Consider the following 16229-nt stretch of genomic DNA (forward strand, 5'->3'; position numbering starts at 1 on the left):
CTCTCACCGGGTTTCGTTTCCACCAGAACGTTCTCCTTTTTGTTTCTTGTCTAAATTCCCTCCTCTTCACCATTTCTGTCTCTATCTGAATTGAAAAACCGCACAGTGGCCAAAGTTCACTGCCCACTCTTTAAGTCTTCATGTAATTGCACAAATAACAGCCCAGATGACTGTAATCAGTGTGTTGTGAGCTGTGGCTGCAGCCACAACAAAGACATCGTAACAACACGGTGATCAGAGCTGTGAGCTCCTCTGATTAATGTTTTCCACCCACACTGAACACATAATGTACACATTCAGCAGGAATACAAAGACCCTGCGCCCTGCTCTCTTACAGCTAGTTATTTAAACAACATGCGCTTAATTAATAACCGAGAAATGTTACACTAATGAAGAACGAGCTGAAATCTGAAATTGTTGCAGCTTTTGGTCTTAAATTCTCCCCAAACGAGCCGTCACACGTGTCATTAAAATACTTTTATCATGCATCAATAGTCTACAGACTTCCTAGCTCCTCTGTGAGGCTGTACTTAGAGAAACATGCTAATGTTAGCATGCTAACATGCGCACAGTGACCACACAAATATGCTGATGTTTAGTCAGAAAAATGTTTACCAACTTCACTAGCTTAGCGTGTTAGCATGATAGCATACAGGTCATAAACTAGAGTAATGGACTAATGGTCCAATGGTCCGATGGCGCTGGAGAAAAGTCTAGGACTCTGCATCCTCTGGGTCCTGGATAATGTCTGCACACAATTTTCACAACAGTCACGCTGCTAGCATAAATACACGTCCCCCAAGATGCATGTGTGATGATGATGATGATGATGATGATGATGAACGTGCTTGTGTACTTTTTCCTGACATGCAAGCTCCTGTGACTGTGGATATAACGAGTGACTCTCTAAAAGCAGCTATAATCAATATTTGTATGACTCTGTCATGTGAAACCTGTCGCTAACACTCACACACCTGCAGCTCTCCTCAGCTTTACTGGGTTTTATTGCATCTTTTAGCTTTTGTCCGACGGCCTGACTCCTGACACGGGGGCCATTTCACAGAAACCTCCAAACTTGTAGATCCTTTCTTAAATGTGTGGTAACCATGGTAACCAGGGTTAGGACCTGATTCATCCTTACTCAAAACAGGAAGTGTTTTCCTGACTTCCCGAAATCTTAAACTGAACCGTTAGCCGTTAATCTTGTTCTGACTTTCACTTTCCCACCATTCAGCAAACTTGTTTCATCCACATCGCTGCTCTTTTGTTGCTATGACACAACCGACAAAATATCAACAGAAGGACCTTATTCATTCAGAGGCTCATGTGTGACCCTAACCATGTGTTAGGGCCATGATCCTGCACTTAGCTGAGCAGCTACGACCGTCTGTGGAGAGGCCGACCCGGCGACACGAGGCTCTCCCGGTTGTCTGACAGCTATGCTTCTTTTTTTTTTGCTAATGGAGGTTTTTCGGAGTGAAGAGGCCATTTTTTGTACGTTTCAATGACAAATTTAATGGTTTACAGAAATAACTCAGCGAGATGAGATGAAGAAAGTAGCATCAGTTGCTAGGTAACAGAAATAAAAGCTGTTACTGATGTTGGATTAAGTATTTAGGTTTCATAACCTGAGATAAGACAGGATGAAGTAAGATAAGATAGGAACCCCTAAATTTAGTTAGGAAGTTCCTCTTAAGTTAAGACAGGAAATTTCACAGTGTAATGGAGCATTTAGCAGCTAAAGAGTCAGATGTTTCCCTGAGGAGCTGGTGGAGACCAAACACAGAGCTGAAAGAGCGGGAACACTGGACTTAGGTTGATCAGGCGACACTAACACGACACATGAATCATCATGTTGCGCTGTAACTGGTGGCAACTTCACCACATCAACCTAAAAGATGAGGAAATGTTAATGTCGTGTTAACACCTAGTTTCTGTCGCCCTCTAGTGGACAAAAAAACCCCACAATCAGTTACTGCAGGTTTAATCTGATGTTGGATTTGAAAAGCTTCTCTGACTTCCTGTTACACCCACAACAACGACAACAACAACCCACTGAGGAGGAAGAGACAAAGCTCTACACCGCAGGAAACTGAGGAGACAAAAGAGGAAAAAGAAGAGGTGAAAGTGAACGTCAGGTTGTTTTTAAACATCGCTCTCATGTGTTCACACACCCTTGTCTCTGTGTGTGATACTCTGACAGCACGTCACCTGTTCCTTTTCATTACATTACATTACAGTGTCTTGATAAAAGACAAAGAGTCATTTGTCTGTCAAGTAGCTGCCTCATCTAATGACATCAGTTTCCTCCAGACGATTTTAAGAGTCAAACGAGGAGAACAGGTGTTTTTTGTTACTCTACTCTATTCCTCACAATCAGGCGGGATCATTTATTTATTTTCAGTGTATAAACTGAGGTTGAGTGCCTTGATCAGTGGCGCCATAACAATAGATGCTGAGGGATGAAACGCCAAACGAAGGGACATGACGAAGCCTGGATCCTGAAACTACTTTGCACAGCCACGTCGCATCTCGTCCATGCAGCTCCTCCATTGGCTGGTCTCAAACAGAGTTTCCATCACAAAGCCTCAAAAGCATTATGAGCAAAATATAATTATTGTGTACGTTACGTAATCAGATCATTAGTGCTTTGGTTTTATAGACTTATTATATAATTTTTATGTAGAATCTTAATGTGAAAAGTAACGACAACAAGGAAAGGTTCTTTTCGCAGGTGAATGTTTCCCTTTTTCTTTCACCCTCTCTTTGTTCTCTCTGCTCATATCTGCCATCTGAAGAATACGTCTCCAGCCTGCAGCATGACGGGCTTCAACATCGCCCATGGTAACACGTAACACCATTCACTCCTCGCAGCCTTCATCGCTGTGGATACCGAGCCTCCACTGTCTGACAAACACCGGTCCATGAGTCACACGTCTGCAGCGGCCATGTGACTCCTCCAATAATGGATTAATCTGCATTTCTAATAACCTGACCCTTTCTGTGAGAGTGTGTGTGTGTGTGTGTGTGTGTGTGTGAGCCGCAAGTACCTACATGTAAGAAGTGAAAACGTGTTGATGTAATTGGAAATCAAAATTTGGCGAGTGATTCAAGCTGATGGGAACAAAGAACCAACAACAGAGACAAACGTCCTGCAGAACCGTTTGATGAGGCTGAAAAGACTAAATGTCCCCTGAACGCCTCACATGAGGGCTATCAGTAGCAGCTACAATTTACGTGTTCCCTGAACGCCTCACATGCAGACCACATCTTCCCTGAACGCCTCACATGCAGACTAGATGTCCCCTGAACGCCTCACATGCAGACTAGATGTCCCCTGAACGCCTCACATTTAAAGGGGTTTATAGCTGTCATTGCAAAATGGGCCAATATGAGGGGCCATCAGGGGCCCCTTTTCCCCTTGGGGGCCCCAGACATTTGGTGCGCCTCTGCTCACAGATACGGTAAATTAGCATTAATGACGTCATCAGCCAATGGGAGCGCTCGTCACACATGTAGGTTCCGCCCCCTGCATCACTGCCTCGTTCTGATTGGTCCAGCAGGAGTTTCCTTTGACTCATTCACGGCGGCAGAAACACAGTTTGTCACAGTTCGTCGTCCTCCTCAGTCTACAGCGGCTCTCAGCTCCTCAGCATGATCTTCACTTCCTGACATTTTCCTGTGAAAAGCTTCATTGCTTTGCAGAGTTAATGTCTTTGTCAAGTTAATATTAACAAGTGTGGAAGCAAGTGTGTGTGTGTTTATCAGTGTGTGTGTGTGTGTGTGTCTGTGTTTGGTGTTTGCGCTGCGGGGAACTTTGTCATCATCTTAATTGTCTTTGCTGTAGAACAGATCAGAGTAGACACAGAAAAGAGTTGGAAGTAAACATCGAACATTTAATTAGCCGGGAGAGAAGCTGCTTTGCACATGAAAAGCTTCGGCAGTGAACACACAGCGAGATCAGACAGAACACACATGTACGCACATAAACACAGATACATGTAAACAAGAGAGTGAACATCTGTTCCATTAGACTGAAATCTAAAGACTGAGATTCATATTTGGAGAGATGAAGGTTTCCCAGCATTCACACAGTCACACGTGTGAAGCCTGAGGACAGATTCAACATACTGCCCAGGTTTTCTTCTTCTGTCCCCCCTCTGACCCAGTCAAGTCCATCCATCCATTTTCCATAGTTTCACCAGGTCTAGTTCACAGTGGCAGCAGGATAAGCTGCTCGCTCTGCGGCATCCCGAGGCCAGATGGGATATATAATCCCTCCTGCATGTTCTCCGTCCACACAGACGTGTCCAGAATACATGGAGACGGAGGCGTCCAGGACTACTGTTCATTCTGGCAACTCATTTGTCGTTTAAGGAGTCTCAGTCAGTTTTAGTCATATTAAAGTCATTTGATTAATGAAGCTGATTCGAATAAAAGAGTATAAACATGTTCAGTCTCGCTCTGCTGTGCGGGTGCATGATTTAAAACAGAAGAAGAAGAAGGGGAAGTCGACAGAACTGCCAGGAATCACAGGGATTACATCTCTGCGTTTGTTTTTACTCCTTTTTAAAATGAGGGATTTAAATGTGGTTTTACACTGATGCGTGCGCTCTGGAGAAGAAAGAGGAGACGAGGATAAAGAGATCACAGGAATCACAACTTCATCATATGTTGAACTTTAGCAGCAGATGTTTCTTTAATGCATTTTTCAAACATAGCCAGAGTTCTTTAATCGTTACATGTGGCGCGCCGAAGGCAAACAGCTCCGTGCTCTTTCACTGGAATCGTTTGTTTGTTTCCTTCTGGTTTGGTTTATTTCTCTTTACGTTTTTTTTTCAGTGAGACAAAGATCTTAACAAAAGCACTTCTCCTCCAAAACAGAGACGCACACAGACACAGTGAGACGCGACTAGAAGAATTAAAGTAAAAGAAATGTGTATTTACTTGTTGGAAATAGAGTCATGAGTCACTTGCTGCGTCTCTCCTCAGAGGCTCTGTCACTGTCAACAACAATAATAAAACACTATGCAACCTGTAATAAGCCCACAGCATGTGTGCATGAACACTTCTAAAGAAATTATATAAGCTCCAAATACACTTTAAAAACATTACATGAGTTCAAGGCTTTATGCAGCACGTTCTGTATTTAATTAATTAACTTATTAATGACGACAATTAAACAGGAAACAAATATTATGATCTCAGCTTTCAGGCAAATATACAACGCAAGCACAGCTGCTGAGTTCATCACTGAAAATCAGAGGTGCACCATCAGGAGAGGCGTTCAGGGGAGACATGGTCTGCATGTGAGGCTTCAGGGGAGATATAGTCTGCACGTGAGGCGCTCAAGGAACATCTAGTCTGCACGTGAGGCGTTCAAGGAGCATCTAGTCTGCACGTGAGGCGTTCAAAGAACATCTAGTCTGCATGTGAGGCGTTCAAGAAACATCTAGTCTGCACGTGAGGCATTCAAAGAACATCTAGTCTGCATGTGAGGCGTTCAAGGAACATATAAAGTGTAGCTGCAACTGATAACCTGCATGTGAGGCGTTCAGGGGAGATCTAGTCTGCATGTGAAGCGTTCAAGGAACATCTATCTAGTCTGCATGTGAAGCGTTCAAGGAACATCTAGTCTGTGTGTCAATTGTAGCATCTACTGATATCCTGCATGTGAGGCGTTCAAGAAACATGTAATTTGTAGCTGCTACTAATAGCAGGGGGGATGGCTGTGATTAAAATAAAGTCGTTATTATTGGAACAGAAGAGAAGTGAAGTAAGAACATGGCCATGTGACTGCAGCAGCATTAAACACACACACACACACACACACACACACACACACACACACACACACACACACACAGGTGATTAAACAGCGTTTAGACGGCTGCACATGTGAGGACGTATGAGATGAGCTTGTGTCTGCAGTGGACTTGGACAGGAAAGTGAGTTTTCTCCCCTGAGACCGAAGCAAATGTGCTGGATCCCAGTTACAGTGCGCCGAAGCAGTGTGTCATCATAAGCCCTAATTATTCAACGTTAATTATACACTGCTCTCAGGAATGAGGAGAAAAGTTTGCCCGAGTGAACAAGCCACAACTATCAAAAGCCAGATATGAGAATGTTTTTATTCCACTACTGTCTTCACAATGTCAGACTAAAGGGAGAGTTCACCGCTGTAGACTCTTTCTGTAGACCCCCCCCCCCCCCCCCCGCTCTTATTTTGACATTTTCCTTCCACATCTCGACCTTCTGCCCTGTTGTCTCACATCTGGCCAGCAGAGCCTGATACCAGCTCTGCCCTTTAGTTTGCATCTGTTTCATTTTGTTCCGTCTGGTCATGCAAGAGGAGGAGGAGGAGGAGGAGGAGGAGGAGGAGGAGGAGGAAGGCTGCCTCTCCTCTTGTTTTTGTTCAGGCTGCTTTGTGCGACGCTCAAAAGGAGGAAAAATCTCCTCCATCTCCTGCATTTGAACACAAACTGGCTATTTTTCTCTTTCTCCCTCGGCCCACATCCCTTCTTCATCCTCTTCTTCCATCAGGAGAGGAATTAGAGGTTATTTTTGCTCAGGGCGGTCAACTGCCTCATCAAGGCGACCAAGAAGAAGAGGAAGAAGAAGAAGAAGAAGAGGAAGAAGAAGAAGAAGCAGCAGCGTCCGAGGAGTCGTCACTGTTGTGTAAGAGCAGTTACACCCGCTCTACTCCTCAGGGTGAAGTGGGAGCTCAGATTATGGAGACCTGAGTCCAGAGCCCGTCAGCACGTCTTTATCAGTGATGAAAACAGACTCCAGAGCGACACGACGGCCATGTTTGATCTATTTAACCTTCTCTGCCTCTGTCGTCTGTTTGATGTCACTTCATCTCTGATGTTGATTCATCCGTTCCTTAATCATTTCATCATGTAATCACTTTATAGAAAACTGCCATGTTGCCCGCGGGGGACAGGAGAGGGACATGAGCCATCTGTCAGTCCAACACCATCCAGAGTCAGCCCCCCCCCCCTATTGTATTAGCCTGAACAGAAGATGTTATTTTTCTCTATAAATGAGGTTTGGAAAAGTCTGGATCGTCTTAATATTCCAGTTCACAACATCAGATATTTAGTTTTTGAACAGAGAAAGTACCAGATTGCATTATGGGTTGTTTGTAGCCTTAATGTTGTCACAGTCAACAGTGCTGGGTTCGTCCAGTTGAAGGACGCCGTCTATAGACCACGAAGGCCGATTCGAAATGAGACGCTCTGCTTTACGGAGCATTTTTCGTTTTGCGTCGCCACCTGGTCCCGCCCTTACCTCCTGTCACCTAGCAACCAGGGACAACACAAAACAAAAACTTGAGGTTTTAAAACCCTTGTTTTTTTGTTTGTTGTTGAACTGAGCTGAAACGCATCATTTGCATTTAAAAGTGCGATGCTCAGGTTCTCTGTTGGTGTGTTATTTGCTGCCATGATATTTCCATTACCGGCGTGCAATGAATCTTGGGACAGGTTGGGCCGTGAAGGATCCACCGACCGGAGCCTTTCGTTGCCCAGGAAAAGAAAGCTGCCTTTGAAGGAGCCTTTGAAATGGGACAGTCTAGTCCCAGCACTTCAGACGGAGCCTCCGAAGGCTCCTCAAGTGGGACACAGCTTATATGAGCTGGGTGCTTTCAAGATGGCGGCGTCTCTCCCTCCCGATGGGTTCTGTCCTGTTTGGATTGTGTTCAAGTTGAGGCCTGGGTTCATGTTACAGGTCGTTTCGGTTAATGACCACGTCCCCACGACTCATTAGTGATTTGATACCTTATAAGTTGAGTTCTCCTCAATAAACTCTCTCTGTTCCGCTCCTGAATGAGTCGGCCACGGCGCTGCCACGGAGGAAATGAATTTCGTGAGTGAAAACGAGTTCACAGCGACGTTACTTTCCTCTCTTCTGTCACACAGACGAGAACCGAAGTTGTCACACACGATGAGCTCACAAACAACCTGAAGGTTGAACTTCACTCCGTCGCTTCTCTACTGCCGGTGAACTGAGCTCGGGCTGCGGAGGCCTGCAGCAGGTCTCTGGACAGGTGTGTTCAGGACCGAGACATTTTTAGCGATAAGGCCTGTTTGTGTGTGTGTGTGTAGATCCCAGCTGTTCTTGCGGGGCGTGTAGTTCCTGTTTCAGTCAGCGCCACAGAGCCCGAGGAGGTGAAAGAACAAACAGCTCCGCCGTAATGACTTCTGCTCTATTTTCATCTGTTTGTTAATGAGGCCCTTCACTGCATGAATCACTCTTTACTGAAGAGTAAAACAACGAACCTGGAAAACTACAGAAATGTTATCAGAGAAATCAGGGGGGAGAACAGAGAAGAAGGAAAAACTGCAGCCACAAGTGTTCCCTGAACGCCTCAGTGAGGTTTACTGCCGTCTGAAATCACTTCAGGATCACATCAAACAAAGTTCACTGATTGTGCTTCGTCTAAACAGCGGTTTTTCTTCTTTTTGCTTTTCACCCAGATTTCTCCCGCCGCTCTGGGATTCAGATTCCGCCGCTGCACCTCCCACTTCAGATCCTGCTCCCAGAACCAAATCCTGAGCAAATCCCCTCCCTTCATCCAGCTGCTCCACTTTACGCTCTGTGGCGAAGCTCCCTCCTGTTGCACGAGAAGCAGGAGAACCGTCACGACTCTATATTTGGTCGCATTTCCTCCGGTGACATCACCGAGCTCCAGTGTAGAGGTCGACCGTTCGTGGGGCGGTGGAGAGAAAACCGTCACCTGTGCTGTAACAGCCTCCGCTCTTCAGCCTCCATCTTTAACAGGCCTGGGTTTGTGCACAGAGACACTGTCTAAAATATCACGAAACAATTAATCAATAATTAATCAGTACATTCATTTATTGATTGCAGGGCTGTTGGGTTAGATGACGTTTGTTTTAGCCGTGAGGTGAAAATGACCAATAACCCTCTGATACGAGTGTCTCCTGCAACAGCGCCCCCCTACTGCGGCGGTCACTGGTTACTATAATCACCGTCACGCCTCGGTTAGCGTTAGGAAGAGATCGTGATTTGGGTTAAAATAACATTAGATGGTCTCTGTTGTCATGGTTGTCATGGTTTTTAGTTTTATTTATTACAAATAAAGATTTTCTTCAGGTAACAGATGGTGGGAGTTACAGGAGGATTGCGTCTTTGTAGTTTCGGAGATGTGTGAAGTTGGAAGGATTTACCGCCTCCTTAGCAACCGTTTCCTCATCAAGGTGAATCGATCTGCATCGTTTAACTCCTGAGCTGAAGAGGAGGTCCGCTCTGCGATCAATATGCCAATATATATAGATCAGACTCAAGTGTACTGTCATGTGGGGGGAAAAGAGAAAGTCCAAAGAAGACGACGTCACAGTCACTTAAAAACAGATGAGGAGAGTAAATAGAGAACAGATTTCTTGTTTTTGGCTTTACAGAGATCATTTGTTTGTGAATAACATAAAAAAGGATTTAACGGGAGGACGTGAAGGAAGTGGATTGAAGTCGCGGATGCATCACAGAGGAATCCGCAGAAGAAACAAAGCCTAATCTGTTAAGTAAATCTCCTCCTGCACAGCTGCATGTCCAAAGAAAGAGGACAAAACCCGAGGGCTTTGAAACAGGAGCGTTTGTTTTTGTTGTGTCATACGCCCTCTGAGAGGAGGAGGAGGAGGAGCAGCAGTGATGGAGGATGGATGGATGGCTGGTGGGGTTAAAGTCTTCAAAGTAAAAGGGAGGAAGGACACTAACCGGCCGACAGACATCAGAACCTCAGAGGGGGGAGAGGGGGGAGAGGGGGGAGGAACTGAACCCAAAATTCACAGAAAATCAATACGACATGAAGTTTCTGTGCCTCAGAGGTGGGACTGAAGCAGAGCTGGCAGACCGAGGACTCGGCAAGCGTCCACTGGAAGACTCTGTTCCCATAGGTCCTCTGTTTTTCACTGTTGCCTCTAGTGAAGGCTCTGATTACTGAGCAACTGAATTACAAAAGCCCCGTCCTGAGTGGAACTGGGGGGGGGGGCAAACTGCTCCCATTGAGGAGGCTGATTCAGTAAAGAGGAAGTAAGAGAAGCAGAATCTCTCGCTCTCTGTTCGCTCAGTCCCTGCAGTCATCTATTTATTTCACACTGGCAGCATTAATCTGACGGCAGAGCAAGACACAGAAAATAGGATTGAAGAATTAAGACTAAGAATAATTAAGAACATGATAATCCCTTTTTTAAAGGGCTAAGAATAACATGATCAGAGCATCTAGATCGTTCGCCGGAGTGATCAGATTACATGTGCATAATCGCAGAGGTCCCCAGTCGGACTCAAACCAGCACTGACTGATGTTTTCCCATTAACACAGAAAAACCAGAAGATTGATCTCTGGTTCCCGTAGAGATTCTTCTAGACATCATCACATATCTATGTGTCCTAATTCTACGACAGCATTAATTGTTATTATTATTATTATTATTCATTAGAATAATGATAGATCATTAAAAAATCGAAGGCACTTTGTACCAGTGCGAATGTGCTGAGCAGCTCAGAGGCTTCTGGCGGCTACCGGAGACTCTTAAGGTGGAATGTTTTCTTGAGTGTTACTTGATGCTTGATTGACATTTGGAAATCAATCGATACACCTTAAATGTCAATATGACAACTTTGACCGTTTCATTTGTTTTTATCGGCTCTCTTCACGACGGACTCTTTAGTGATGATCGGATCTTCAAGCGTTTTAAATGGATTACGTGAACTGTAGATATTTTATTTCATCGGGAGAATAAAAACAGAGCGGAGCGTCGTTCCGGCAGCTCTACATCTTTGCTTCTGTTGCAGCGTTACAAAACTATTTAAGCCTTCATCGTGCAGAACATCGGGGGAATCGCTTCACACGGTCTTTAACAGTGATGTTTGTTGGTAAATGTGAGACGTTCATGTCGCACACGTCGGCAGCTTCACAACATGCATCAACACCAGAAAGGAACCAGAACCAGAAGGAAGTGAGTTTGGTGACGTACATCAGGGTTTTGCGGAGGGAGTGGTCCGATTGGTTCAACTCGTGGGAAACTATGATGATGTGGAAAAATTGTGGCTATTGGACAAAAAATGTGAAGAGATTGGTTGAATTTGCGTTAATTGTTCTGACATTGTGACTTTCTGGAGGGACGGCTTAAAGAGGTTTTACTACTATGTTTCTATTTGTGAGTTCCCTGTTTAATATTCAAGTTTGCCAATTAACTAAGTTTCTCTGAAGGATTCTGTCAGTTCTCTGGATCCAAACATTTTCACACTGCAGTAACTTTAACTCGGCTCACACAGATTATTTCTGCCGCTCTGATTTGCCAGTAAGTGCCACAAATGTGATAAATTACCAAAATCATCTTAATGTTACCATCTAAATCTGCCGTATGGTGACAAGGTCAGAGTCTAACTCACCTTAAAACGAACAGATTTCAAAGTGCTGTCAATCTCCTTGGGGAAAATGAACGTCTCTGCATTTTCTTCAAAGAAATGTCCAAAATTATGCAGGAGCCATCTGTTAAAAGAGGCAATGACCATCATTTTCTATATATATATTTTTTGATGATAGATAATTAAATCAAGGCCCTTAACTCTACAACTTCAACTATCATGGGTGCAAGTTCCAGTCATGTGAAACCCTTCAGTTATTCAAGCTGTTTAAAGCGCTGAGAGCAGCGTCAGGAGGATCGTGCGAGGTGAGGAAGCGCCTCAGTCTGTCGAGTTTATTATGACAGCTCATCTCTGGAGGATGGAAGAAGAAAACAAGGCGCGGACGAGGAGACACACAATTAAAACTTCACAGCGAGGAAAAGGTTATTTGCCTTTCATGTATAATAGACATGAAACAAGCTCCGTCCACAGTGTCCACTCAGCCCCGCTGCCGACTTAATCCCAAATTTCCCAGGACACTCGGGATATTTGTTTTAGCCTAATAGATTTGTTAGTCGAACAGGATTTCCAAATCATTACTGGGCCTCCCGCCAAAGTGGGCAGACAGGACAAACACATCATCCGCAACCTATCAGCAGATATTTATCAGTTTACCGGCCAAACGCTGAGTGGGAAACAGCAACTCAGCTCAGATATATGACGACACATCGACAGGGAAAAGAGAATCACCCTGGAAGCTTCAGCAAAAAACTTACACTCATTATGAAGTGATGAAAAACTCATAGCTGGTGTCTGTGGTCCTTGTTGGACAAGATGTGTTTAAGCGTCTACAGCCATGCTAGCAGCTCCGTGAGGGGCTTCATGATAATGCTAACATGCTGATGTTTAGCAGGTATTAGCGTGTTGTTAGCATCAAACACAAAGCACACCTGAAGTTTTCCATCCAAAAGATGTTGTGAAATTTCAGTCTGGAACAAAGTGAATCATGTCTACTGTTGTTTCTACTAAAACTACGGGAAACAGGATTTAAAGTTCAGCCAATCAGAAGAGAGGAGGCTCTGAGCCTCTCTTCTGATTGGCTGACTGTTTTCTGAGTAACATAATAAAAATATAGCAGATTTAGCCTAAAAACACTCAGAGAAACCAAATCCTGCAAGGTTTGGATGGTGGGTCCAGGTGGGCGGGGCTTGGTGACTGCTTTGTTGTGACATCACAAAGTTCCAGAAGTCCTGACGGCTGGTTTTAAGGCTCAGTTTCTGAATACAGGCTGTGTGCATTTCTCTGTGGACTGAGGCTTTGATACTTTCACAGTATTAATATAGAAGCTAGAGCTGATCTATAATCACACTACACATGGACAGAGACCTGCAGACTGGATGCAACTTTAATGGGTTTTAGTCCAGGTGTCCTGCAGCCATTTTTCTAGAAGATAAATGGTCCATCGGAGACGCCTCACTAATGAATTAAAAAGATAAAAAGACAAAGTGTTGTGCTGGAGGAGGATTTATCGCAACCTGGCAACCCAAAGGTTGTTATTATTAATGGAGTAGAACTTTTCTAGAAAGCATTAGTAAATATTTCATCAGTATCAGTTGCTTGTCTTACTGCTGGTTCAACACAATCCATCATAGTTATAATATTATCATGTCGTTAATCATCTCACCCAGTCTCATGTATAACAGTGATCACCTGTGACCTCATTAATGACCCCATTGATAATCCAATCTTCACAAACACAAAACTAATCCACGACCTCATTAATAACCAGCCACAGCCCTGTTTCTCCATCTCGCCCGTGATCTTCTCTTTAGCTTCAATAATAACCCCGTCCACCCTTCGCCCCTGACCTCCCTCTCTGTGATATCATCGTTCTGCCCTCTCACCCTGTGACAATGCCGTGTTTGCTCTCCCAGTCGCCGAATGAATCAGTGTAACAACAACCAGGAAGTAATTGCAGCGTGTGTTTATGTTTGGCGCGGGCGCCACTAATGAGTTCTTTTGTCTCCTCATTAAAGACGGGGGGGGGAAGGCGAGTCATAAGCGCTGGGGGTCGTTCTTTTCGGAGGCGCTCTTCCTGCTGGCGCTCTTCCTGCTGACTAATTTACCGTGCTCGTCCTCATGCAAATGAATTTGCTACTTAGGGCTTAAAGCTTCTTATGAGAGCAGCGGTGCATGACATTTACAGAGACACAGAGGGAAGCGAGGATCAGCTGGAAATGGGCAACAGTGACGGACGGTGGAAGGTGTGTGTGTGTGACAGGGTTATCAGCGGCTGTGTGTGTGTGTGTGTGTGTGTGTGTGTGTGGGGGCATTGACAGACAGATAAACACAGAAAATGAGGGAGAGCAGAGGAGAGAGGCGACTTCCTGAAGCTCACAGAGTGAAGCATAAATCAGCAGCCACCTGAATGACAGCGGCGTTCAGATACAGAGTGGAGGGCAGAACCCCCCCCCCCCCCCCGTATTCATACCTCCAAGATTTATTACCCTCTGGGGAGGGCGGCGTCAGCTGCTCGAGCCAGGTCCACACTGAAACACTGTCTATCTCAACCTCCGTGAAATTTCATACTGACGTTTATGTTCCCCAGAGGACGAGCGCTGCTGGCGATCTCCTGACTCCTCCCCTCGCTTTAACACGAGACGTTCAGACTGAAATATCTTTCCAAATGTTACATGGAGTGACAGACACTGAAGTTAGTGAAAGTTCTCACTCACTGTGTCCAGCTAAACGTGACTGTTAGCTTGATGTTAGCATTTAAGTCAAAGCGGAGCAGTTAGCGTAGCCGCAGATCAGAGGTCGGTGAGTAATCCGTTATTAGAACATAATCAAAGGCCAATTTAAGAAACTGATTGATCTGAACATTTTAGTGAAGTAAATATATTATCAGGTTCAATATCAGTTTGTGGAAAGTTAATAAAACTTTAAGATAAGATATTCCTTTACTAGTCCCACACTGGGGAAAGTAACTGCCACTAACAAATCCTTAGAAAGAGAGAATAGACAATAATAGAATTTAAACAATAGAGCAAATAACAATATAGCCAAAAAGCAGCTTATGAGGTATCACCTCTGTTAGCTGAGCGCAAAGCATCTTGGGAGTATCTTACTGAGCTGATGACACCAGTCGTGTGTGAGTGTGTGTTACAGCGTGTCACACTGTGCGAGATGAGACTTACACAATCTACAACATCAGTATGAAGCTGTCAGATCGTGGCGAATAGCGGCGCTTCAGTGTCAACAGAGAAAGTATACAGAAGGAGAAACACGTCATCATCCATCTGTGCCGCTCTGATGAGCTCCCACAAACCCCTTTTTCATTTCACCTCTACTTTATTTTTTACTTTTTTAATATAACTCGGAAAATTGAGATTTCCACACAGGTATTTCTTTTCCCAATTTCCATTTATAATAATCACATCATTTGTTCCTCTATTTCTAAATGGAAACGAGCTTTTTCCCCGATTTTGGTTTTCTCATTTCAAAATCGTTGGGCGCCAAGTATGCGGACTGTAAAGGCTGTTGCAGATGTTACAGATGTTACAGACGACGTGTCGAATCTAAATCCAACACCTGAGTGCAAAGGTTCCTCCTTAACTTTCTGAATTCACCTCGTGTGTAGGTTTAAATAAAGTTTGATCAAATAATAGTAGTGTGACATGTGAGTGAAGGGACCTTGGAGGAGAAATACACTCCACACACAGGTGGTGGGCTGGGGAGTCCCAACAGGAAGTGCCTGCCCCCGCCCCCCCCAACAGGTGAATCCGGCCCTGTTCTATCTCTGTGTAAAATGGAAATGTTTTCCATCCTTCTTTAATTGCTTTCTGTTTTATTTCCACACACAGCTCCAAAAGTCGGAGATCACGTTTCCAATCAGACGCCGCTTCAGACCTTTTTGGACCCGGCTGAATATTTGCATTGAAGTTAGTTTTAAAGCTGCTGATACAGCAGCTGCATTATTGTCCTAAAGGGCTCCTTTCAATTCATCCCTGCACAGACTTTCATAAAACACATCACTGTCAACAACCCTCAACACCTCCATCACTGCTGCTCTCTCTCTGTCCTGCAGCACCGTCACACACTCGTGCATCAGTCCTGAAGTGGCCACAGATCTAAACCAGAGAGTCAATTCAATGAAGCCCGATATCAGTGTCGCTCGGTGCTTACCGTAGAGGATGGTCACCATGGAGACCGGCATGACCAGGATGCCCAGGAGCATGTCAGCGACCGCCAGTGACATCAGGAAATAGTTGGTGGCGTTCTGCAGCTTCTTCTCCAGGGAGACCGCCAGGATCACCAGGATGTTGCCCATGACCGTGACGGCGATGACGACTAGGATCAGCAGCGCTGCCCAGTTCTTCTCCGCCGCCATCTCTTGGGGAGGACACTGAGACTCGTAAATCCTGCCGGCCCCCTCCTCGCCGGCTTCACGGAAAGACCAGTTCCCCAGCTGCGCGTCGATGCCATTGTGGAGCGCGTCGTTTCCTTGACACCCCGGGTTTGTCCCGTTATTGACCCGTAGGGTGCTTTCCTCAAGTCCACGTGGAGGCCAGGGGTTGGCCTCCGGAGCGGCGGCGGCTCTGACGACATTAGTGATCAACTCCGACACGTTGCCACCGCGCAGGTTCATGGCGTCAGCTTGGTGGACGCACAAACGCCTCAGGAGCGCTGCCTGGAAAAACGGGTCAGAGTAAAACAAGAGCGAGGAAAAGTCTGGTCATGGTTGAGTCGCTCTCCCGCTCCGCTGTCCAGGTGAATCACTCGAGTAACGGATCGTAACGCGATACGTCCCATCTCTCGTTCACTCCATCGTCTCGGAGGAAAACTCTCCGGCCTTGAACTGT

General features: G+C 45.2%; 1 protein-coding gene across 1 annotated transcript in view; it reads right to left on the reverse strand.

Moving 5' to 3' along the window:
- Positions 1-16015, reverse strand: part of htr2a (5-hydroxytryptamine receptor 2A) — a 39918-nt gene extending 23903 nt beyond the window's left edge. The window contains exon 1 of the mRNA XM_022767316.1: positions 15553-16015. Coding sequence (XP_022623037.1) covers positions 15553-16015 — 463 coding nt within the window. The remainder of the gene's footprint in view (positions 1-15552) is intronic.
- Positions 16016-16229: the final 214 nt, after the last annotated feature.

This window comes from Seriola dumerili, unplaced genomic scaffold (assembly GCF_002260705.1).
Source record: "Seriola dumerili isolate Sdu_G_001 unplaced genomic scaffold, Sdu_1.0 BDQW01001125.1, whole genome shotgun sequence".
NCBI lineage: Eukaryota > Metazoa > Chordata > Actinopteri > Carangiformes > Carangidae > Seriola > Seriola dumerili.